The sequence below is a fragment of the Lonchura striata genome, chromosome 8 (genome assembly GCF_050655825.1).
Source record: "Lonchura striata isolate lonStrDom1 chromosome 8, ASM5065582v1, whole genome shotgun sequence".
NCBI classification, from domain to species: domain Eukaryota; kingdom Metazoa; phylum Chordata; class Aves; order Passeriformes; family Estrildidae; genus Lonchura; species Lonchura striata.
Genome location: NC_140710.1, coordinates 26,781,736 through 26,803,288, shown reverse-complemented (window position 1 = coordinate 26,803,288; position 21,553 = coordinate 26,781,736). Strand labels below are relative to the sequence as shown.

Sequence of the window (21,553 nt, the reverse complement as noted above, 5' to 3'; positions counted from 1 at the left end):
CTAACAATAATTTTTGGGTTTTTTTACTAGTAATTGTAAAAGTCATATACCTTGGGCGACCAACTGGTGAATAGGTTTGTTGCAGTGTATAACTTTCCTACAAGAAGTTGATTTTTCTTTATCGTGCTCAGCACAATGATCTTGTGCTAATCTAAACATTTTAGTGAATTTGAATTAGTGTGTTTTTCAAGATTTTAATTTCAGTGCCTAAAGTGGGCCAGGTGCTTAGTTGCTTTAATCCATCTACTTCTGACAAAATCAATTATTCTGATACAATACCAATGTGGGATTTTATCCACTACAGTTTTATCAATCTGTGGTCAGCAAAAACCCCTCAACTATTTTTGCTGAGGATGGAGATAAGACATTTATTTCAAAGACTTTCTATTTTTAACTGTGGCTCTCTTGTTTTCTTCCCTCTTCATGGATGAATTTTGTGAGCTGCTGGATCTATCAGCTGAAATGACAAATTTCTGCAACAATCTCCGTTAATTTTTTGAGATAGCTGAGTGTATAAAACAGTGCATGTAAGTACACAGATAACAGATATAGTGAGTTTGATTGCTATGCCTTTTCAATTTCTTTTTTTTTTCTACAATTTCTTTAGTATATATGTGCTATATATTAATTTTCAAACCCTTTAACAATTACAGCATGACCTTAAAGTTAATATTTAATGAAGAATCTGCTTACCTATGTTCCTTACCAAACTCTTCATTAGAACTGACAATTTGGACTCTGTATAATTTTTTAATTAAATTATGGGTTTAAAATAAACAAACAGCTGTTTTTCCCATGTAGTGGTTGATGACAGAGATATGAGCTTATGTGACTTTGTACTGATTTAAAAGTCTCCCCGGTAGTAGCTGTGTTCTTTTGCTTCACTATAAGGTCATGACACAAATATATTGGAGCTTTTTACCATGAAGAGACCCTATTAATGCTCAAGAAACTACCATGAAAGGAGACTTGGGTTAATACATAGTAGTGTGTGTCAAATTTATAATTGTAGTGCCAAGGAGAATTTGTATGTCTCGTGTTTCTAAATTTTCATTTGAAGATCTATAAGATAATTTAATTTCTTGTGTTCTTATTCTGTTTAAATGGATGTTAACAGGCATATACTGGTTTGGAAAAACAACATAAATATATCAGATCAGAAGGGAAATCTGCGTGGTTACACCTTTGCTGAAGATGGGACAAGACACCCATTGAAATGAAACTATTATTGTTTTATTGTTTGTGGCTCATTTATTTCCCATATTTTATAAGTATTTCCTAGCAGATATCAAGAAACAATAGATTTGGCAGAATATAGTGAAAGATATATGTGGCTTTGAAGATTAGGTTTCTCTGAGCAACCTGTGCTGACTGGAATTTCTGATGGTCAGGTGCTCTCAGTTTGTGCCATTTTCACTGACACTTAGATGCAATGAATAGGAGCTCTAACTGCTTTTTATACTCCAGCTAAATAAAATAAGGGAATAGGATTTGAATCCAAACCAAGAATGGGCTTTTAAAGTGCATCTGGTCATCAACATCAATTATTGCACTTTGGTTCTCACCACTGAGCAATCCTGGAGCTCCCAAACTGGAATCTTTACTAATAAAATCAGACTAAGAGACTGACTATAAGTGTTAGCAGGCAGGCCATGGTTTTAATCTATCTAATGTAACTTCATCTCTCTTCCTGAAACACTCGTCAGGAGATTCCACATCCTTAACAGTTTTGCTGCACAGATCCCCTCTGGCTATGCTACACCTTTTGGGAATATAGGCCTTTCCCATCCTTAGTGGGTATTATAAAGCCAATATGGTTGGAAAAGACCTCTAACACCACAGAGTCCTTTAATATAGTCTGGGTTTCAGATGATTCTAATGCACAAGTCCAGTAGACAGTTCAAAGGAGGCTGAAAGTCAGGTCTGATGCCTTTGCTGGCTGTGATCTCTCAGTTACCAGCATGCCTATATAATTACATTATAACATATTCTGTACAGCTGAAGGAAGTATGTCCTGCATCTCTAAATCTTGAGCCTGCACCAGAAGCTCAGAAGTAGGTGCCATTTTAGGGCATTTTAAGGCTCTGTTCATATCCATATTTCCATTGACAGTTGTGGACCCAACTGTGGCAATCCCTCGATGTGGGAAGAAATTATGATGTTTGGCTTTAGATTAAAAAGTTGAAGGATAGTTTTATTAAAATGATACTATATTACAATAATATACTATTTAAAGAGATACTATTCTACATACTTACTTCTTACTTACCTAACTAACTCAAACTCAGGACTCTGCTGAGAGTCCGAGACACGGTTAAATCTGATTAGTTATTAAACTCAAACAACCTGTATTAGAATCTAATCAAACAATTACTTTAAGTAAACAATCCCCATACTACATTCTACATCAAGAAAACAAAAGAGTAAAACTAAAGATTTTTTTCTCTATACTTCTAAGAGACAGAATTATGTCTCTCTGTCCAGAGAATGTGAATGTCACACCCAACCCCTGCAGTGGAGAGAAGCTGCACCACTTGGTGTTTGAAAAGTGTCATTTTCAAACCAAACCAAGCTTGGGCCCTTCTGGGTCTAAACTTTGTGTGAAGACAGAGATCATCTTGATCTTTCCTTTGGACCAGCAGTTCCCAAACTAGAAATCATGCTTCTGGAAGTGTGACTGCAATTGGCATTATGAATTCAGCCACAAAGATAATATGAAAACTGCTATCCCCAAAATCCTGTTTACATAAAATATGAAAAATGTGAATTATTGTTAAGATGGTTGTAAAACCCTCAAAGATAGGCTTCTTACTGTGGAGGAAATATACTGAAGCAAAGGCACAATTTCCCATTTTGTTTATCCAGTCTATACAAAAGAAGACAGTCAGCTGCATGGATACAAGGCTCTCTATTTGTCTCCTCTCTTTTGAAGCCTTTATTTTTTGGAAGCATTTGGGGGTTTTTAAAAAATTGAAGTTAATCTTCAGCCTGAAATTAAAAATATTAACTAACACCTTCCCAAACTGCCCAACTCCCTAAATGTCTGAGATTTACATAGAAAGGGAAAATATTAGATTTTCATGTCATGTGCTCTATGATGCACCTTCTTGTCTCAAAATAACACTTGGAGAGAAGCATAGAGTGCTTTTTCAGCCTGTCACTGTGCAGGTGGTGTCATTAGGATTTCAGAATAGAGGCAAATTATCAAAGCTAATAAAGTCCTAGGCAATATTCTATTGCATCTCTCGCAGTGAGAATTGATGAAGCTGCCATACAAAGAGAGGACCTCTTCTCCCTTGTCTTTGGATTTAGTTCATTGCCTACATTGAAAACTTATGAGATGCACTTGCCAGAGTTTTGGGTTTTTAGCCCAGTGATGGCTTTAAAATACACCAGAACAGACTCTCTTCACATGCTACAGGCTCTCTGTTTACATAGATTTTGGCTACATCTCAGAAAACACTCAGGAATATTTTTTGATCCATTTCTCTTCAAGAAAGCGTATGAGCACCTGAGCAAAGACAAAGCCACACGTTTTAAAAGAAGAATTAAGTAAATGCAAAATCTGAACTGAGCAAATGTGTCTCTCTATGTAGTGATGAGTTCATCCAGCAAGTCAATTACTTCTGTTTTACTCTTCCCTTTCCTTCAAAGAAAAGGTGTAGACAAAGCTGCCCATCATTGATGTTGGTGGTGCCCCTTTTAAAATGTGTTTAAGAAAGGGAAAAAAATTCAGGACAGGCAGAAGAGTGAGGGAAAAGATGATGAGAGACAGTCCAGCACTCATTGAGATCAGTGGAGAAAAAGGCAGAGGAGGTGTTCCAGGTGGCTGAGATGACATCCATCCCTTGTGGAGAGGACAACAGTGGAGCAGGGGAAAAGTGTGAGGAGGAAGGAGCAGCAGAAAGGAGCTATTAGGGACTGACCACAATGCTCAGTGAGGTCACAGCATCCCCCTGGGCTGCTCAGCAATGGGGGAAGAGGTAGAGGGGCTGGGAATGGAGTGAGGTAAAATGGGAAAAAGCAGGAGGAGAAGGTGCTGTTTTCATTTTCTGTCTTTCTTTCTGATTTGTCAACTCTGTTTTTAATTGGTAATCAATTAAATTATTTTTTCCCAAGCTGAGTGTGCTTGGCCCATGAGAGTAACCCATAAGTGGTCTCCCTGTCCTTATCTCAACACATCCAGCTTTTTAATCTGATTTTCTCTGCCTCTCCTGTAGAGGGGATGTCCCTTCTGAGGGGCAGTATTGATGCAGCTCTGATCTCTGTGACAGGGACAGGACTCAGGGAATGGCTGAAGCTGTACCAGAGGATGATTAGACTGGAGATTAGGGAAAGGTTCTCCCCCAGAGGGTGCTGGGCACGGCTCCAAGGCTGCCAGAGCTCCAGGAGGGTTTGGACAATGCTCCCAGGGATGCACAGGGTGGGGTTGTTGGGGTGTCTGTGCAGGGACAGGGGTTGGACTGGATGATCCTGGTGTGTCCCATCCCACACAGGATATTCTGTGATTCTGTGAGTGGCAGTTGGCCAAAGTCAGCTCACCACTGGTCTAAATTATTTCTGTGGCAGGAGGCACAGGGAGCAATTTTTGTGTGGTTTGTGTGTAATTACAACCAGCTGCAGTGCTGAAGGGTTACATCATTGTGAATGTAAGTAGAGAGCTTACCTTTATGATGATGAATTACCAAAAGATATTGCAGAGAAATTTTTCTCAAGCTGCTTACAAATTAAGTTTAATATTTGTTGAGACCAGGGAGAGCTTGTCTCCAGGAAAAGCTTTCTGTGACCAAAAAAGATTGTGTTTAATGCTGGCCAGAGACATCAATCATCATAATGAAGTGTTTTGGGAGAGGAGTCTTTAAAGTGGACCATATTTGAGTAGGATGAGAAGAATTTTGGATGCAGAAGAAGGTTTTCATGGAGAAGCTAGCAGAAACAATCTGCATGTCCTTTAGCTAACTTGAATGAAAAATCCTGTAGAAAACTTGTTAGGATAATGATTTTCATTTTCCAGCACTGCAAGATGTTGCAGGTGATGATGCAGTAATCACTGAGCAATAAACACATTCAGAAACAGCATAACTTAAAATTACTTCTTTGTTCCAATTGCTGATTTGCAAATGGAAAATACTCCCAGTACTGTTATAAACAGACTCACTGGCAGGCTATGCAGAAGAGTTCTTCTTTGCCACTTGCCAGCTTTACAGCCCTGCAGGAAGAGAGATTGACTAATCCAGTGTAAAGTGCACCACAATTACCTGTGACAAGCATAAAGCATTACTTTATTTATGAGTGTTGTGGTTTAACCTCAGCCAGCAACTAAGAACCACTCAGCTGCTCACTCATCCCCAGCCCCGCCAGTGGGAGAAAGGTAAACCCCATGGGTTAAAAACAGCTTAATAACAGAAATAAATTAAATAATAATATAAAGAAAATCCTTTACTTAGGGTAAGGGTTGCTGAGCAACAACTAAACCCTCAGTGTGTGATTCACATGGTTCACATTCTAAAGAAAAAACACAGCACTCTAGCAGCTACTAAGAAGAAAATTAACTCTAGCCCAGTTGAAACCAGGACAATCACTTTTTTATCAACTGTTGCTTGTGGTACCTTGCTGACCATCTACATGCAAACAATTCTGTGCCAAAACCTCCACAAATACTAAGGCAGAACAACTTCTACATCTCCAAACCTGTATTTGGAGCTCGTGGAGAGTTAACTACCTCTGTCACCAGCTCACCCAGCTGCTTCTTCACTCCTCCTCCCCTCCCTCCCCACCCTAAAGCAGGATGAGAGAGGAGAACAGGAAAGGCAAAAGTGAGACAAACTCATGGATTGATACAAAAGGAGTTTAATGACTGTAAAAAACCACCCTAAATAATAACAAAAAAACTAAACCAGAACCCCCAGCTGATGGCAAGGCAATCCCTGACCACCTCCCACTGTCAGACTGGTGCCAAGCCAGGCTATGAGCAATGGCTGCTCTGGAAAATTGGTGATGTCTGCTTTTGTTAGGAGTGACTTATTTCGTAGGTGTGGCAGTAGAGGGGGGTTTTTGTACTTCACTGTTCTCTTTTCCTCCTACTGTGAAAGGAAAATTAATTTCTGAGAATTCTATTTTGTTGTAGAACAAGATGATAGCCTTGCCTTTGGTTTTCTTATTGTAATGATATATAAAAAGTTGGGGTTTTTTACTAACTCACAAATCAGAGAAACTGCAAATGTTTCCTTCATTTACTTGTAGCAGCAATTTTTATTTTATTTTTTCCATTTATGCAAGTCTTTGCATTAAAACCACAAGAGTGCTGACTATTGAATTTGGGAAAAAGTCAGGCTAGGGTTATTTCTTAAGAGGAGAAAATTATTAGAGCACTAACTGTAAGTTGTAGGGTACAGACTGGTTAAGCCATAGCAGCTACAACTGAATTAATACATATACCATCTTCTAGCTCCAAGCTCAATTCAGACTCTAAGAGTGCTCAGTTGTCTAAAAAGACAAAATCCCAACATATATACTCATCATATAATACATACATAATGCCAGTTTTATACCGACAATTATATACTTATATATATAATTATACATATATATAATTATACATAATACGTCTATAATATATGTCATATATTTATTATATTTTATATGAAATATATTTTATCTATATATATATATGTGTGTGTTTATAATGCCAGTTATACAATTATATAAAATTAATTGCCCATTAACTTCCAGGTTGGGAAGACCTTCCATCTCCTCTAGATAGCCCTAATAGTGCTCAATGAGAATGTTTTCCTAAGGTTGTTTTGTTGTTATCCTGTAGGGTTTTTTTAGTCTATCATTTCAAGTGTAAAACTAATAGGGACATTGAGATTATCCCATATTATACATTGTGGCAGTGTTAATTTTCATGTCTTTATCTTATTGAAAAAAAAGCCAAACAAGCAACCGAATGGATGTTTGGTTTCTTAATGTCCTGCTAGGAACAAGACAGTGTTCTGCTGTGTCAGTTATGCCAAAAAGTGAATGTTATTTATAGGGTTGAGCAAAATCAAGGACAGCTAACTTGAAATTGAATTTATGTCTTTTTGAACCAGGTTCTGAGATTTCATTTACTTCTTTCATTTACTTCTCTCCAATCTCATTTGAAGAAAGGCAACTGAGATATGGCTCTGGGAAAGGCATTTTGCAACACTTTAAAAGAATAAATTCCTGCTGGCATGTGATTCAGCAAAACACATGCTGAAGACATGAAGCCATCCTCATCTGCTGGAGTTTGAAATGTACACTTACAAACCAGGGTGCTTCACAAATCCATGTGGGCTTTGTGCTCTACTGCTCTGACAAATGGAGAACATAACCAAATAAATGATGGAAGAGGCTTTCTTTTTATTTTTTTACTGCCTCTTTTCCATTGTGATTGAGAAGAGAAGCTGGTATCTCCTTGCTTTCACCCCCTAGCAGCTGGGAGGCAGGAGAAATGTCAAAAGGATGATGGCTGCTGAAAAGACACGTACCTGGTGTGTGCCACAGTGACTCAGCCTAGACTGCTGCAAGACAAGAACTGTGAAAAGCAAAAAAAAAAACCAAAAAAAAAAATTGCACAATTTTATACACATATCACTTATTTTTCATATTGTTATGTTTGGGTTGGAAATTAGGTAAATGGAGTTCATCCATACAAATTCTTCATGCTTTCTCTATCTCATTAACTCCACAGCCTAAGCAAATGAGAAATGCTTGTAAAACTGCTGTATTTTAAGTGCAGGCTGGAGAGTGGAAATGCATGGAACAGAATGTTCAAGAAACTGTATTGTTCTTGTTCACTGTCATTAGTGGCCATGTAGTTTGATTCTTATGAGTTAATGACACATAATAACAAAGGTTATTTTCAAAACTTACAACAGAGTTTTTGTTCAGCTCATTTCTGTGGGAGATAACCAGATTTATTGAGATAATGCAGCAGATGTTATTCAGGGAATGACTATCAAATGGAACCAATATCTGTAAAATAATCTATTTTCTAAATGCAAATCTCATTTTCTACAAGTTTTTCTTCACAGTACAACCACTTTGTAAAACTCTTACCTTTTTATTGTGCAATTCCTTACCACTGCAAAGCATCAACTGAATTTCACTTGACTTCACCACCCTTCCAAACACTCCTTTTTTTCTGAATGTGGGTCTTGTTCTTTTACATGTGGCACAGAAAATTCATTGAGGAGTCTTCTATTAATTTTAGCTCTTTTTCTGTCCTACACCATTAATTCAAATGCATTTCAGATCCAAGCTCTAGAGGAAGAGACTTTTTCTGTTAATATCTTCCCTGGTCTGGAAGGGATCCCTTTCTGACTACACAGATAACTCAGCACCAACTGGTAGGAATTTTTATAACTCTGTGTGTCAACACTAAGGTCACATGGGGCTAAAACCCAACAGAAGATGCATGACTCCTTTATTTAAACACAAGCACACTCAAATTGCACCTCAGTTCCTCTACAAATCTGCAGAGCTCAGTGCTTCTCACAGTGCTTGTGGCAGAGGGGCCTCCATTCTCTGTCCATCATATCAGCTACAGAAATACAGATTCATAAGACAGGCCTTCTCAGCAATTGAATACATCTAAAGAAGAACAGGCATTTGATGCACAGGAATCTCCACAACACTTCAACATGATTCCAAATGCATCTCCTCCTTTATCTTTTTCTCTACAAATATTGCTTGAGTATTTTGTAATTTTGTGATTTTGCAAAGTCCAGTTAAGTGGAAGAAATACCTGAATACATCAGATGATATTTTAAAAATGCAAACCCATATTTTTATATTTTTTCCTGCATGGCTATTGGTCATTGAAACATGTCCAAGATATGCCAAAACTCAAAAAAATAGTGAGAGAGTCAGTAATGCATTGCAGCACGTTGCTGTTGTCATTGTCCCATGGATTTGAAGACAACTAATTTTCCCTTGACCTTTTCAGCTTTAATGTCAAGGTTTGGGAGCATTTTAAAGTGCTGATTTTCCCTCTCACACTGTATGACAGCAGACATCCTTTGCCTTACATGCCTTAAAAATTAACAAGTGTAATCCAAGCCTGTCCCAGGACAGCCATGAAGGGAAGCTCACAGCACCCTGCCTGGCACAGATGACTGTGAAGATTCAACAGAATAGCCTGAAATATTTCAAGAATAAGGGTCAGTAAGCACTGCAGAAGTTTGTGCCTCCACATCTCAGGTGCTTTTTTGTCCCTCCTAGACATATGAGTCTGGCTATGTCTGCTGAGTTCAGCTTACAGGTCTTGCAATTAATACCTTCTGAAAGCAGTAGTGAAATACCACCTCTCCAAAGAGGTTATTCTGTCTAGGAAAACTGGTGGTTCAATGACAGCAAGAGCCTGAAAAAAACCCCAGCCTTTAAGTTTGTCCCCTGCTGCCAAAGGACATGGTAAATAAATAAGGAAACATGTTTTATATCTTTGATATTTTGGGGGAAAAAAATACACAGTATTGGTTCATTTTTCTGTAGGTGAAATGTTGGGAGATCCTGAAAATAATCTCCTCTGCAAGTGAGGAAAAGCTCAGTAAGCATAATTTTATTCAAGTGAATCATATCTGTGTTAATGCAAGGTGCCCACCAAGCTGCTCTACCCACTCCCCCTTCCAGCTGGACAGTGGAGAGAAAATAAGGTGGAAAATAACTCATAGGTTGAGATAAGGCAGTTTACTAAAACAAAAATGAAAGGTGTGCTCTCAAACAAGGAGAAAACCTGAAGATTTTATTCTCTAGCTCCCATCAGCTAGCAATGTCTGGCTTCTTCCTGGGAAGCAGGACTCCAGCACATGGAGCTGCTGCTCTGGAAGGTAAATGCTCAAATAACACATCCTCCTCCCAGTCCTCCATCCCCACTCAGCTTTTGTCTCTGAGCTGATGTCACATGCTCTGGAATATCCATTTGGTCAGTCTGGGGCAGCTGTGCCCAGGGAAAGTTGAGAGAGTGGAGTTGTACCAGCCCTGCCCAGCAGCAGCCAAACCTGGGGTATTATCAGCTCCTTTCTGTCAGAACTCAAAATGTCCCTCAGACATTTTTGGATGTTCTGGGCCCAGGTCAGAAGCATTTGAGACCCTGGCAGGCAGCTGGAAACAGCTGTGATTTTGGGTTTGAGCCATGGAATGATTTACCAACCTTGCAGGAAGAAGAAGAAGTCACAGAAGATTAGATATTATAGTAGAAGTAGTCACAAAGTAGAGGGAAGAACTTTTGAGTGCTGTACGGGGGGGTTTAATACTTGTACAGAGGGGTCAGAGGTTTTAAGATGGAGGGATTTTGGGATCCTGTCATCCCTCTTTCTCCTTCCTTGCCTCCATGTTCTTGGTGATGTTGGCACTCACAGATTGGTTTAGAGTAGAAAAGCACCATTTAATATAGGTAGTAGGTATTGGGGAAAAACTGTAACCATGTAACACGTTATGTACCATGTAAAAGATAGAAAATCACCATTTAATATAGGCAATAGGCATTGGGGACAAACTGTGAACATGTAACACGTAATGTACCATATAAAAGATAGAAAATCACCATTTAATATAGGTAATAGGCATTGGGGAAAAACTGTAACCATGTAACACGTAATGTACCATATAAAAGACAGCAGCAGCCCTGGGCGGGGAGAGAAGAAGCAGTCGGAGTCAGAGAGGATGTCAGGGTGTGTGTGTGCCTCTGCCTGAGCTGTGAGCAAACCACAGCAACCCCAGAAGAAAGTATTTTAGAAAACTTGCAATAAACTGCCTTGAGACCGGACAATAGAGACTGCTGAGCCTTTCTTTGGAAGCACGGGTTGGAGGAGAAGTTTTTTCACCACATGGAGCCACCCTGACCTAGGGTGTTCTTTGGCACCTTTCCAGCTCCCAGTGCAAAGCACAGCACTGAGGGATGCCCTGGAAGCATGAACCCCACCCCTGCCGGTCCCACTGCACCAGTGGAGTAGAAGCATCTCCTCTGTGACCAGGTGTCTCTGATATATTCTAAATATGGCACATTTGTTTCTGTAATGAGCAATTACAGGGCTTGTTTAGATATTCAGGTCAATTTATGGGTCCAAACAGTAGCTAGAAATGAAACTCATGAATCGTGAAGCACTGCTTCCCAAGCGAAATATGAATGCTGGACACAGGCAATTAAGCACTCCCTATGTTTTCTGGATAAATATGCAAATTTGACATTCAAATCAGACTTCTAAAAAAAATTTCACCCAAGTTAAAACACTAAGAACATAAGCAGTCTAAAGCTTAAGTCTTTTTGCTCTAACTTTAATTGCTTGCCATAATTTCTGTTAAGGGCAAGGCACTTTAGTAGGTTATCATTCTGCTCCTCCCAACTGTTTCAAAAGTCAAGTGTGGTTTCCCCTGACACATCACATAGTGGATGGAATTTTTAGATGGAGAATTTACAGCAGAGTAGCATGCAGGGAATTCATTAAAGCTTGGAGAAGGAAGTCACTGCAAGAAGGTGACAGTGTTGTTTGCATAATAGTTTTGCCTGTTCCAAAGTAAGACTAACTACTGAACTGCCTTAATAAATTACATTTTTCTGTAGTTAAAGAGAAGCACTTAGCAGGTTCTGGAAGAAAGAGGATTAAAAGGTTGATCATATGAAGTAGGAAAAATAAAAGTTATGGGATAAACTGTTAAAAGGTGTTTACCAACGCAGATATACACTGCTGTTAAATGCAGATTTACAGGACAAAGGACTCTAATGACTCTAAGTCATGTGCCACTCCTCCCTCACATGATTCTGCTGCAGACAGAGTCCCAATCTGGATTTAGCATTTTTGGTGGTGATGTAAGTTCCTGCCTCACTCAAGTGCAATTTGTTCCATTGTTTGTGACTTCAGTACGCTGCCCTAAAATGAGATTTTATATCATATTTTAATGCCACAGATTATTAACACCACAAACAAAAGGCATCATAATCCTTTACAACCCTTTAACTCTACTTCAGAATGATTTTAAGGGCTCAAATCAAACTGTGGTGGCAATTAGGTCTTGGAGTTGACCACAGGGAAAGATCTGTGTTGTAATTCCAAAGTAACTTTTTTAACCTTTTGGCAATGGACATAATCATTTCTGAGCGGTCTGTTCTAGTGGGATGTGGAAAGTGCATGGAATTAGATCATCTTTAAGGTCCCTTTGCAAATGAACTATTCCATAATTCTATGACTCTGTGAAGTTAATAACATCAGCATATTCTTATTAAATTTAAAGTGGAAAAGAGCCAGAAGAGTTGATACTCCCTGAGGAAACCAAGTTGTCCTGCTCTGTAGGTGAAAGGAGGCAGGGAGAGAAAGAGCACAGTGAAATAAAGACCAGACTGTGTCCACTGCACCTCTGGATGCTATGAAATAGAAACTCCACCTTCTTGTGAGGTGTCTGAGCCACAGACTAATGAAGTCAATCTCTTTCATTAGGAGGGTGAGGTTGGTTGGATGCAAAATCCTCCTTGGCTGATTGAAGCTACCTTTGGTGTGAAGGAGCTGCAAAGCAAGTTCAGCCTAGGACATCACTAGAGAGAAGAAGCCTAAAGGAAAGAGCAGAGAGGCATTAGCATACCAGCAAATCTCTTTTTATACATTTTGAGGGTCTCTCTCTCACACACATGCGAGGTAAAGGTCCGGTGGACATTGCAGTACCAAATTCTGCCGTGACGCTGCTGCTGCCCATGGGCGCCCCGGCGCTGTTGATCCATCCCACGTCCGTCCTTTGTTTTCTGCGAGATTTTATCACTCTTAGAAAACGGACAGTACCATTATTGAATGTCTTGAATCCCAAATCTATTTGACAGTCATTGCAGGCTTGATGCGCAGAGGTCTTTGTTAGAAAAGGCACACTATTTACATAACCAGCTGACCTTTTAAACCGCATTTTATCAGGAGGAGCTGAAGAGGAGGCGATAAGGGGAGAAAAGGGGGCAGAGGAGCCTTTGCTACCTGTTGCTGTAAGAGAAATCATACTCTGAGGCAAAGAGACCTTTTGTTTTTATAACTGCATAAAGTATCATATATATGTCTACATATTTAACAGCCACTACACTTGAAATGTACACTGAATTATTTTCTTTACAAACCGTATCATCCTTCCTTCATTCCTTCTCTTACGTTCTCACTAAAGAAAAAAAAAATCAATAAAGCCCCAAGCAGCGTAAATCATTGCTAAGATCACCTCACTCCACGATTCTTTAGCATAAGAATGATTAGATATGCTGACAAGAACAAACCAATGTGATGCCAGAGGAATCCTGGGTTTCTGTGGTTTCCCACTTTTTCCCAGCAGATTCAGGAAACATAAAACTGCCAGGCTGGCAAACAGATTGGAATGCTTCACACTGGTGCTTACAGAGACAATAGAAAGAAGACAAAAAGCTTCTTAATAAAATCCCAGAAACTGCCATCTCTTTTACAGACCGCACACAGCACGGCAGAGAGGGGCTGGTGGAACGCTCCGCATTGCCTAGCACACACATCCCATAATCTGCGCGGCTCCTGCGCTCACTGATCCTGCTAAGCGTGAGGCTCACACAGCCCTGCTCTGCTGCGGGGATGCCGGAGCTCCTTCACTGATCCTGCTAAGCGTGAGGCTCACACAGCCCTGCTCTGCTGCAGGGATGCCGGAGCTCCCTCAGTGATCCTGCTAAGCGTGAGGCTCACACAGCCCTGCCGTGCTGCAGGGATGCCGGAGCTCCCTCAGTGATCCTGCTAAGCGTGAGGCTCACACAGCCCTGCTCTGCTGCAGGGATGCCGGAGCTCCTTCACTGATCCTGCTAAGCGTGAGGCTCACACAGCCCTGCTCTGCTGCAGGGATGCCGGAGCTCCTTCACTGATCCTGCTAAGCGTGAGGCTCACACAGCCCTGCCGTGCTGCGGGGATGCCGGAGCTCCCTCACTGATCCTGCTAAGCGTGAGGCTCCCACAGCCCTGCTCTGCTGCAGGGATGCCGGAGCTCCCTCAGTGATCCTGGCTAAGCGTGAGGCTCACACAGCCCTGCTCTGCTGCAGGGATGCCGGAGCTGCCTCAGTGATCCTGCTAAGCGTGAGGCTCACACAGCCCTGCCGTGCTGCAGGGATGCCGGAGCTGCCTCACTGATCCTGCTAAGCGTGAGGCTCACACAGCCCTGCTCTGCTGCAGGGATGCCGGAGCTCCTTCACTGATCCTGCTAAGCGTGAGGCTCACACAGCCCTGCCGTGCTGCAGGGATGCCGGAGCTGCCTCACTGATCCTGCTAAGCGTGAGGCTCCCACAGCCCTGCTCTGCTGCAGGGATGCCGGAGCTGCCTCACTGATCCTGCTAAGCGTGAGGCTCACACAGCCCTGCTCTGCTGCAGGGATGCCGGAGCTCCGGAGCTCTGCACGCTGCTCCTGACACCTTCTGCCTTTCCGTTCACTCGCGCTGGGCTCTCAGCCCGGCTGTGCCCGGGGAAAAGCCTTTTTATTAGCCATGACCGCGTGTCTGTTCACAGCACGGGTGTAGAAGAGGGACCAGGAGAGGAGGGGGACATACATCAAGCTCCATAAATGCTGCGCTGCCTCCCTCTACCTCACACACCTTCAAATTCCGCACGTATTCCGGAGCCACTATGCGAAGGGTGATGTTTCCACCGAGCCAGGTCATTATTTCCATGCCGAGAGCCTGGCAGCATCGAGAAGCGGGGGAAATGGAGGGGCGATGCTCCGCTTACCCGGGGCAGGAGAGGGACACGAGTGATGAGCAGGGGAATTTCCGCCCATCCCCTCTGCCCCGCAAACGCTCCTGGCCGTGGGGTCTCTCCCAAAAGCCGCTTCCCCGCCCAGGGATCTCCGCAACCCTTCCGTGCCGGGGTCCGAGGCGGAGCGGCGCCGGCCGGGGAGCACGGCTGCGGAAAATATGAAATAAAAAGATGAGAAACAAAGGGCTGGCCGAGGGTATGTTCTTACCCGGTCGGTATCGCCGCCGTGCCTCGCTGGATTGCGGGCGCAGAGGAGGAGGAGGAGGAGGCGGAGGAAGAGAGGCTGGTGCCGCGCCACCCGCACCCTGCGGGCGCGCTGCCCCCGTGCCGAGCCCTGTCCCCGCCGTGCTGAGCCCCCGGAGTGCCCCCGGCCCCAGCGCTGCCCCCACCTCGGTCTCGGCTCCCCGCGCCCCCTCCTCCGCTCGCCCCCGCCCCGAGGGGCGCGTCCTCTCCCGGCCGCGGCTGCCGGGATGAGCCCCCGGCGCTCTCTGACCCTCCCGGCTGGCTCCGGCCTCCCGCTCCTCGGTGCGGTCTTGTCTGTGTTCCACCTGCGTGGGCAAAGCCCCTCTCCTCCCGCCTGCGGCTGAGATCCCACAGTTTGTTATTCTTTCCTCGAGAATCGCTTCCATCACCACCAAAAAAGAAGGACAAAAAAAAAAAAAAAAACCAACCAACACATCTACCCCAGCGAATCCCATCCCTCTTCGCAACTCCTCTTGCTATTCGGGTTTGCTTCCCTCTCCCCTCCTCCTTCTCCCCTCCCTCTTTCCCCCCTTTCGGGTTTGGAGCCTCTCTCTGCCCTACACACACACACACACACAGACAGGCACGCACGGTGTAAATGGGTTGTCACACACACAGAACCGCTGCTGGTTCCCAAAGTCCCCCCACCCTGCTCAGCCTTCCTCTAGCTTGAAGCCGCAGATCATGGACTATACGCTCGGAGCCGGGATGCGTTTCATTCACAGCCGCTTCTCCTCCTGCAATTTCACCCGGTGAGTAGGTTTGATTTCGCGTTCAGGTGGCGTGCTTCCAACAGGAAGGACACTAAAAACAACAGGGAGAAATAAAAAGAAAAGAAAAGATAAATTGAAAAAAGTTTTGCTTCCCCTTGTTCCCCAACGGGGCTGGCTGTACTTTCTAAACTCGAAGGGATTAGGAAACGCCAGCTTGCTGCCCACGTTCATTCCCAGCCACCGCGCTCGGCGCTGATCGCAGCGCGCACCGCAGCACCGCTTCCAGAGCCACCGCTCCACTGCTTATTCATCACATTTTATTCATGTTTCCAGCAGGCACGGTACCTGCTCCATTCCCCGGTTTAACCCTTGCAGGGGAGCGGCTCTAGCGGACGCTGGAAGGGCTCAGGGTTTGTCCCCGTGCCGGAGCAAGGACAGGATCGCTGCCGGCTGAGGCAGCCGGGAGCGCGCCTGAGGAATGGCTGGGAACCTGCGGGGGGACATCAGGTGCAAAAGTTCATTGCTCTTCCCCATGCCCTGAGGAACTTGCACAGGATTGGGGGTGGGGAAGGATTCTTCTGAAGCGATAGGAAAGGATTTGCAGACCTCAGGTCCCGTCGCATGCGCTGGGAAGTGGCGCTGGCCAGGCTGGGGGGGCCGGGGGTGCGGGGCAGCAGCGGGGTCGGCGGCCGGGGCTCCTGTCCTGCTGCTGCCAGGGCTCCTGTCCAGCCGCTGCCGCCACTCCCTCCTCGCCCTTTCCTCACTTCTCAATCCCATCGCACCTGATTTTATTTATCACTATTTTCGGCCATGCCTGCATTTTTCGCTGGCCAAAAATGGGCCCCTGAGGAGCGCAGGAAAACGTACACCTACCTATATATGTACATGAGGTAGAGGTAGGGCTCTTGGAACAAATAGGGGCTTCCTTGAAAGAAAAAGAGAGGAAAAACCATGGGAAATAAACATGTTATGTCTAAAAAAAAAAAAAAAAAAAAAAGGACAAGTGCCTTCAGAGTGCTATTTGTTGTTGATACTTCTAGGATTTCAGTGCCTCTAATTAGCGGCAGAGATCCTCCCATGGTCAACAGCAGAAGGCAGGGAGGAAACATGACTGGGCTCCGTGTAACTCTGGGTGCAGGATAAGTGTGTCTGTGTGTGTGTGTCCGTGTGAGCGATCATGTCTCCAAAGCAGTACCTGCAGGGATCACCGGGAAAGTGCTAAAGGCTTGCGGGCAGGTAGAGATGCCAGGGAGAAATAACAAGATCCGAATTTATTGCCTGGTGGCGTGCACAAGATGGGAAAGACTAATTCAATGCCATAGCGTGCTCCCCCCTTGTTCTCCCTCCACCCTCCCCCTCCCCACCCTACTGCCTCCTCCCTCGGCCGCCAGATTGCTGGCTGATGTCTGGAAAGGAGTAGTGAGAAAGCCCTTCAAGCATGGGATCCAAAATCCACCCTTCCTCCAGCTCCTCTTTTCTCCCACCAGTTCGAAGTCCCCATGCCTACTTCCAGCTCAGCGTCCCTCTCCCGGGGACTCCAGCAGGTTTTCCCATTCCCGCTGACTTGCCCCTCTGCCACTCCCCCCATCTCCTCCTGCCCTGGACCTTTCCATGAGACTGGGGTGATTAACCAAATCCAAATCCCAGACATTTCCCCTGAATTACCCGCCTCTGGCGCTGCTGCTGCCGGGATCCACCTGCACCAGGCTGCTCAGGAAAGTTTCCGTGCAGTCATACTCCCCTTCCCTCCCTAGGTAAGGAGTGCGTTTCAAAACCTCTGCCTGGTTTTCAGTCTTTCCACTCCCCACCCCCTAAAACCTTAGTAAATAAAGAAAAAACCCCGAAACTAACCAGCAAGTCCTGAGGGATTTATGTTATAGTGGGAATAGCTCAGCCAGTGAGCATCGCCTTGCCGTGCTGCTTAAATGTTACCGCTCTGCAGAAGAGATTTATGTGCCCATCAGCAGAATATTTCCCGGGTTTAAGAGCACTCGATTTTCCCTCTGCTGACGGGGATGGGAGACGGTAAGACACAGGATGAGGGCAGTGGAGTTGTTTAGCTCACAGGCACTATGACGGAAGGCAGTAAAACGGTGTCTGGGCAGCAAAAGTGACACAGGTTGGAGCGGGTGGCATTTCTATGCTCAGCGGAAGGCGAGGGGATGCACATCAACCCCTTTGCATACAGCCCCAAATAAATCAATGCGAGTAACGTGGGCTTAATGGGCGATTGCAACAAGAGTCAGGCGTGATAAATAGAGAAGATTCCCACTACCCCTGATTTCCAGCATTCTGCATCCCCAGCCCAGGGATGCCTCCTTCTCGCACGGGGCTGGATGACTCAGAAAAAGCAGAGGAATAATGGGCAGCGGCCGGGCAGCTTTTGCTCTGCCATAGTTGGTTCCTCAGCTTTTTGTACAATACATTGGCGGTGTGAAAATACCTCCGGAGCCCCGCGGCCCATTCCTGAGAGAATGCTTCCAAACATCTCTCTTCCCTGTATTTAGATGTCCAGGCTCCCTGCTTGCCCGTGTCTGGCTTCACTGCCAAGGATTACTTCCATCTCCCCTGAAGCTGCGTAGATTTGGGACTCCCTTTTGGCCGGGAGTTAATTTCCCAATTTCCCATGCTGCCGGTGGCAGACGGACATCCAGGGAGGTGGCTCTGGCAGAGGGGACACCTTTAAGGATGCGTGTCAGCGTTCAGCCTGCCTTCTCAGCTCCCCGGGCTTAATCTGCCCCGCTCCTCTGGGTGTCCTCGGGGCAGGTCCCGGGGGCAGGGCCGGTGACAAGGCGGGGGTCAGGGGGAACAAGCCACCCTCCCCGGCAGCAGGAGGGGCCGCTCCGGCTCCGGGCGGAGCGAGCATCCGCAGCCGGGCGGCAGCGCCTGTCCCGGCCGCGGGACCCCCGGCTCGCCCCTCCCCAGCCTCCCCCCATCCTCGTTTGGTGGGAGAAAGAGCAAACATCCCCCTGCAGGGAGCGGTGCGTGCCCCGCAGCCGCCAGCCCGGGCGGGCTCGGCGGGGCTGGCCGCAGAGGGAGCGGAGGCTTCACCGCAAAGGGTTAAGGCAGGGCTGCAGGGTGCTCCGGGCAGGAGTCCTGTGAGCGCTCCGAGGTGCGCCAGCCAATCCTGGAGACGGCGGCGTGAACTAGATGTAGCGTGCTGCGGGAAGGGAGGTGAAGAAAATAGGGTGTAAACTGTCACCGCGCATCGCCGGGCGGACCTGCTCCTCGGGCTGCGATCTCTTAGGGACTTAGAGACCACCATGCATTTAAAAAGGTAAGGGCTTTGTTACCAGCAGTCTGTATTTTTGATTCACTGCCGGATTCAAGTGCATTAGCCGCGTAGTTTTCCTTCAGTGATAAATTGTGCAGCACAGAGTGGGAAGAAAGTGGAATGTGGCATGATTTACTGCTCGGGAGCCGTTTTGAAAGACTACGTCAGCTTCGAGTTGTAATGATTTCATGTAGAGATTAAGCAAGTGAATGCATGTGAAGTAAAGTGAATTCATGACTGGCAGAAAAATGTAATGTATGTGATAAGAGAAGGCTGTTCTGTTGTAGCAGCAGAATCAGTTATGGATCCATATGAAAGGAAGGCTAGAGTGAGATAGACCTGATTTTGAGAAAATGTAGAGAGTAGTTCAGAGACATATATCTGAAAAGCAAGTCTGTCAGAAGAAAACCCAAAAATAACTTCATTCCTAGAAAAAAAACCCGTGTTGATTAAATACAACATCACAAAAGAATGCTGTAAAAAGAAGTGAAGTCAGAACCTTGCAGAGTCTGTACGTTCAGAGATGAGTGACTCTGACACATTAAGTGCTGAGATAAAGCTAGAGTGGCCCTGCTAACATTTTACAGGATATAAGAAATAACTTCAGAGGAGCAATCCGTTTAGATATCAGACTTCATAGACTGCTGTCATTGCTCAACTCCATCCCTACAAGGAGTTACTCATTTTAAATAGGTGCTCTATCAGCTTTACCACAAGACCAGCTTTGGGAATAGAAACATTTCACTGGATCTCTTCCTCTTGTATCTAAGCATAGCAACAGACCCTCAGTCTCAGACGCTGTTGCAGTGCTAATCAGCAGAGTTCCATCCAGAAACTACCTACAAATTCTTGCCTCCAAGCATTTTTCTCTCTAAGACGTGTATAATTTAAGCAGGGGAGGAATAAAAAAAAGATCTGTGATATTTTCTGTAAGCTGATCCACCTCCAGTGAGAGCAAACCTCCCCAACAGATGCTGAGTTCACTGGAGTCGTGTTTGGGGTGCTTCTTCATGAAATGCTGAAATGCTGTGAGTGAAAACGATAACTAAGAGACATGAAAACAAGCAGCTGAATGTTTTTACAGTGCTCAGTGCAGAAGGCAGCATTTGAACAACAAGCCAACAAAACAACTTGAGAATCTTCAAGTGATGCAACCCTCCCGTCTTATCCTTTCCTATTTTTTCTACTACTCTCTGAGTGCCTCTGTGAAGAATTAATTACAGAGGTCAATTCATTGTTTACACCAAGGTGACCAAAAATTTACTTTTTAGTCACATAGAGCAGTGACTTGTCACTCCTCTCAGTCCTAGACAATTATTTATGGGACTAAAATATTTTTCCTTCATTTGTATTTATTCAAAATCATGTCTGATTGTGATCAGCCTAAGTAATTTCTTGCTTGAGATGCAACATCCACTGAAAACAAAAGGAAGTTCTTTTTACCAGCAAGCTTGCTTCTTCAGCAGTTTTTGAAAACCTGAACGGAAAATTGGATGATCAAACTACTTACCTAAGTTTTTCTTAGAAGAAAAAGAGTGGTGGAAGGTATTAGGTGATAGTTTCTGGAAACATTATTTTCTAGCTTTCAGGCATACCAAGTGCAGCTCTTTCTGAATCCTCCCAAAGCTTCACCTCTCCTCAAAACCAGAAGTTGACATTTTTTTACTCTCCTGAAACACAAGTAAGCTCATATGGGAGCAAAATCAGCAGAAATACACTTTGACAAACAAAGCCCAAGTGCTCTTTGAGAAAGGTTGCACTGAAGCCACTGTCCTGTTAGAGCTGCAGGTAGTAGACTACAGCCACTCATTTCATGGGGAAGTAATCTAAATTCTTCCTGATCTCATCCTATATCAGCATAAAAGAACATTTTTTAAAAATAAATTTGCAGCTACATTCTCTTAATATCATTGTTTTCCTTTTGCTCGATACATGTGAGTTCAGTGAGGGCCCGATCTTGGACAATTCAAGGAGATGAGAACATCCCTATTAATGTCAAAAAAAGCAAGATAAATTTCCAAAACAATATTCTGGAGCCCAAATGAACTTCAGATTTAGAAGGGAAAAAAGTGGGCATCATGAAGGTACATGCTGCTAACTGAGCAGTGGGAAGCTCTGCATGTCTTGAGTCAAATAGCATTAAAATACTTAAGAACTAAGAATCTGTGACTTATTCCAGGCCTCAGTACTTTTCCATCTTTGATAAATCAACATTTTTCTGTATGAAGGTGAGGAAACCCACTGAGCTGCAGGTAATCAGCACCTTGTGACTGGAGTCATCACCTTGCTAAAAACTGTAGTGTGAATAAATTTGGCCTTCCAGCTTTGAAGTTACTAATTTATATGTACCAGAGTTTGTGTGCATACACAAATATGGTTTATACATAGATATAAATACACATGATTCACACCCATGGTCTGTATAATCACATTTTTGCCCTGGCTCAGACCGTGGGCATGGTTATTTAGCTCAGTCTTTTTCCTATCTCCCACTGGAAGTCCTCACCTGCTCCGTGTGCCACAAAAAATTGTGCTGAGGAGAGGGAAGAAGGACACTGCCACCTCAGAGCTTTTCAA

At 44.4% G+C, this 21,553-nt stretch overlaps 2 protein-coding genes and 1 long non-coding RNA gene across 4 annotated transcripts in view; 1 reads left to right on the top strand and 2 right to left on the bottom strand.

The window, feature by feature from the left end:
• Window positions 1–10,390: 10,390 nt before the first annotated feature.
• Window positions 10,391–15,375, bottom strand: LOC146766788 (uncharacterized). Its single transcript, XM_085586037.1, has 4 exons — window positions 14,977–15,375; window positions 14,587–14,893; window positions 12,681–12,983; window positions 10,391–12,568 (listed from the first exon to the last, which is right to left on the bottom strand). The coding sequence occupies exons 1-4, from the start codon at window positions 15,373–15,375 to the stop codon at window positions 12,543–12,545; spliced, it is 1,035 nt and encodes a 344-aa protein (XP_085442163.1). The 3' UTR covers window positions 10,391–12,542.
• A 173-nt stretch (window positions 15,376–15,548) lies between these two features.
• BRINP3 (BMP/retinoic acid inducible neural specific 3) overlaps window positions 15,549–21,553 on the top strand; it is a 204,954-nt gene continuing 198,949 nt past the window's right edge. The window contains exon 1 of one of the 2 annotated variants that reach the window (XM_085586627.1): window positions 15,549–15,741. The gene's annotated coding sequence lies outside the window, so the exon portion shown is untranslated. Of the gene's footprint in view, window positions 15,742–18,485; window positions 18,980–21,553 lie in introns of those variants that run through there. The other variant, XM_085586628.1, reaches the window with a different exon arrangement.
• Window positions 15,687–15,995, bottom strand: LOC146766787 (uncharacterized). Its single transcript, XR_014957109.1, has 2 exons — window positions 15,884–15,995; window positions 15,687–15,793 (listed from the first exon to the last, which is right to left on the bottom strand). It is a non-coding gene; the product is annotated as an uncharacterized LOC146766787 (long non-coding RNA).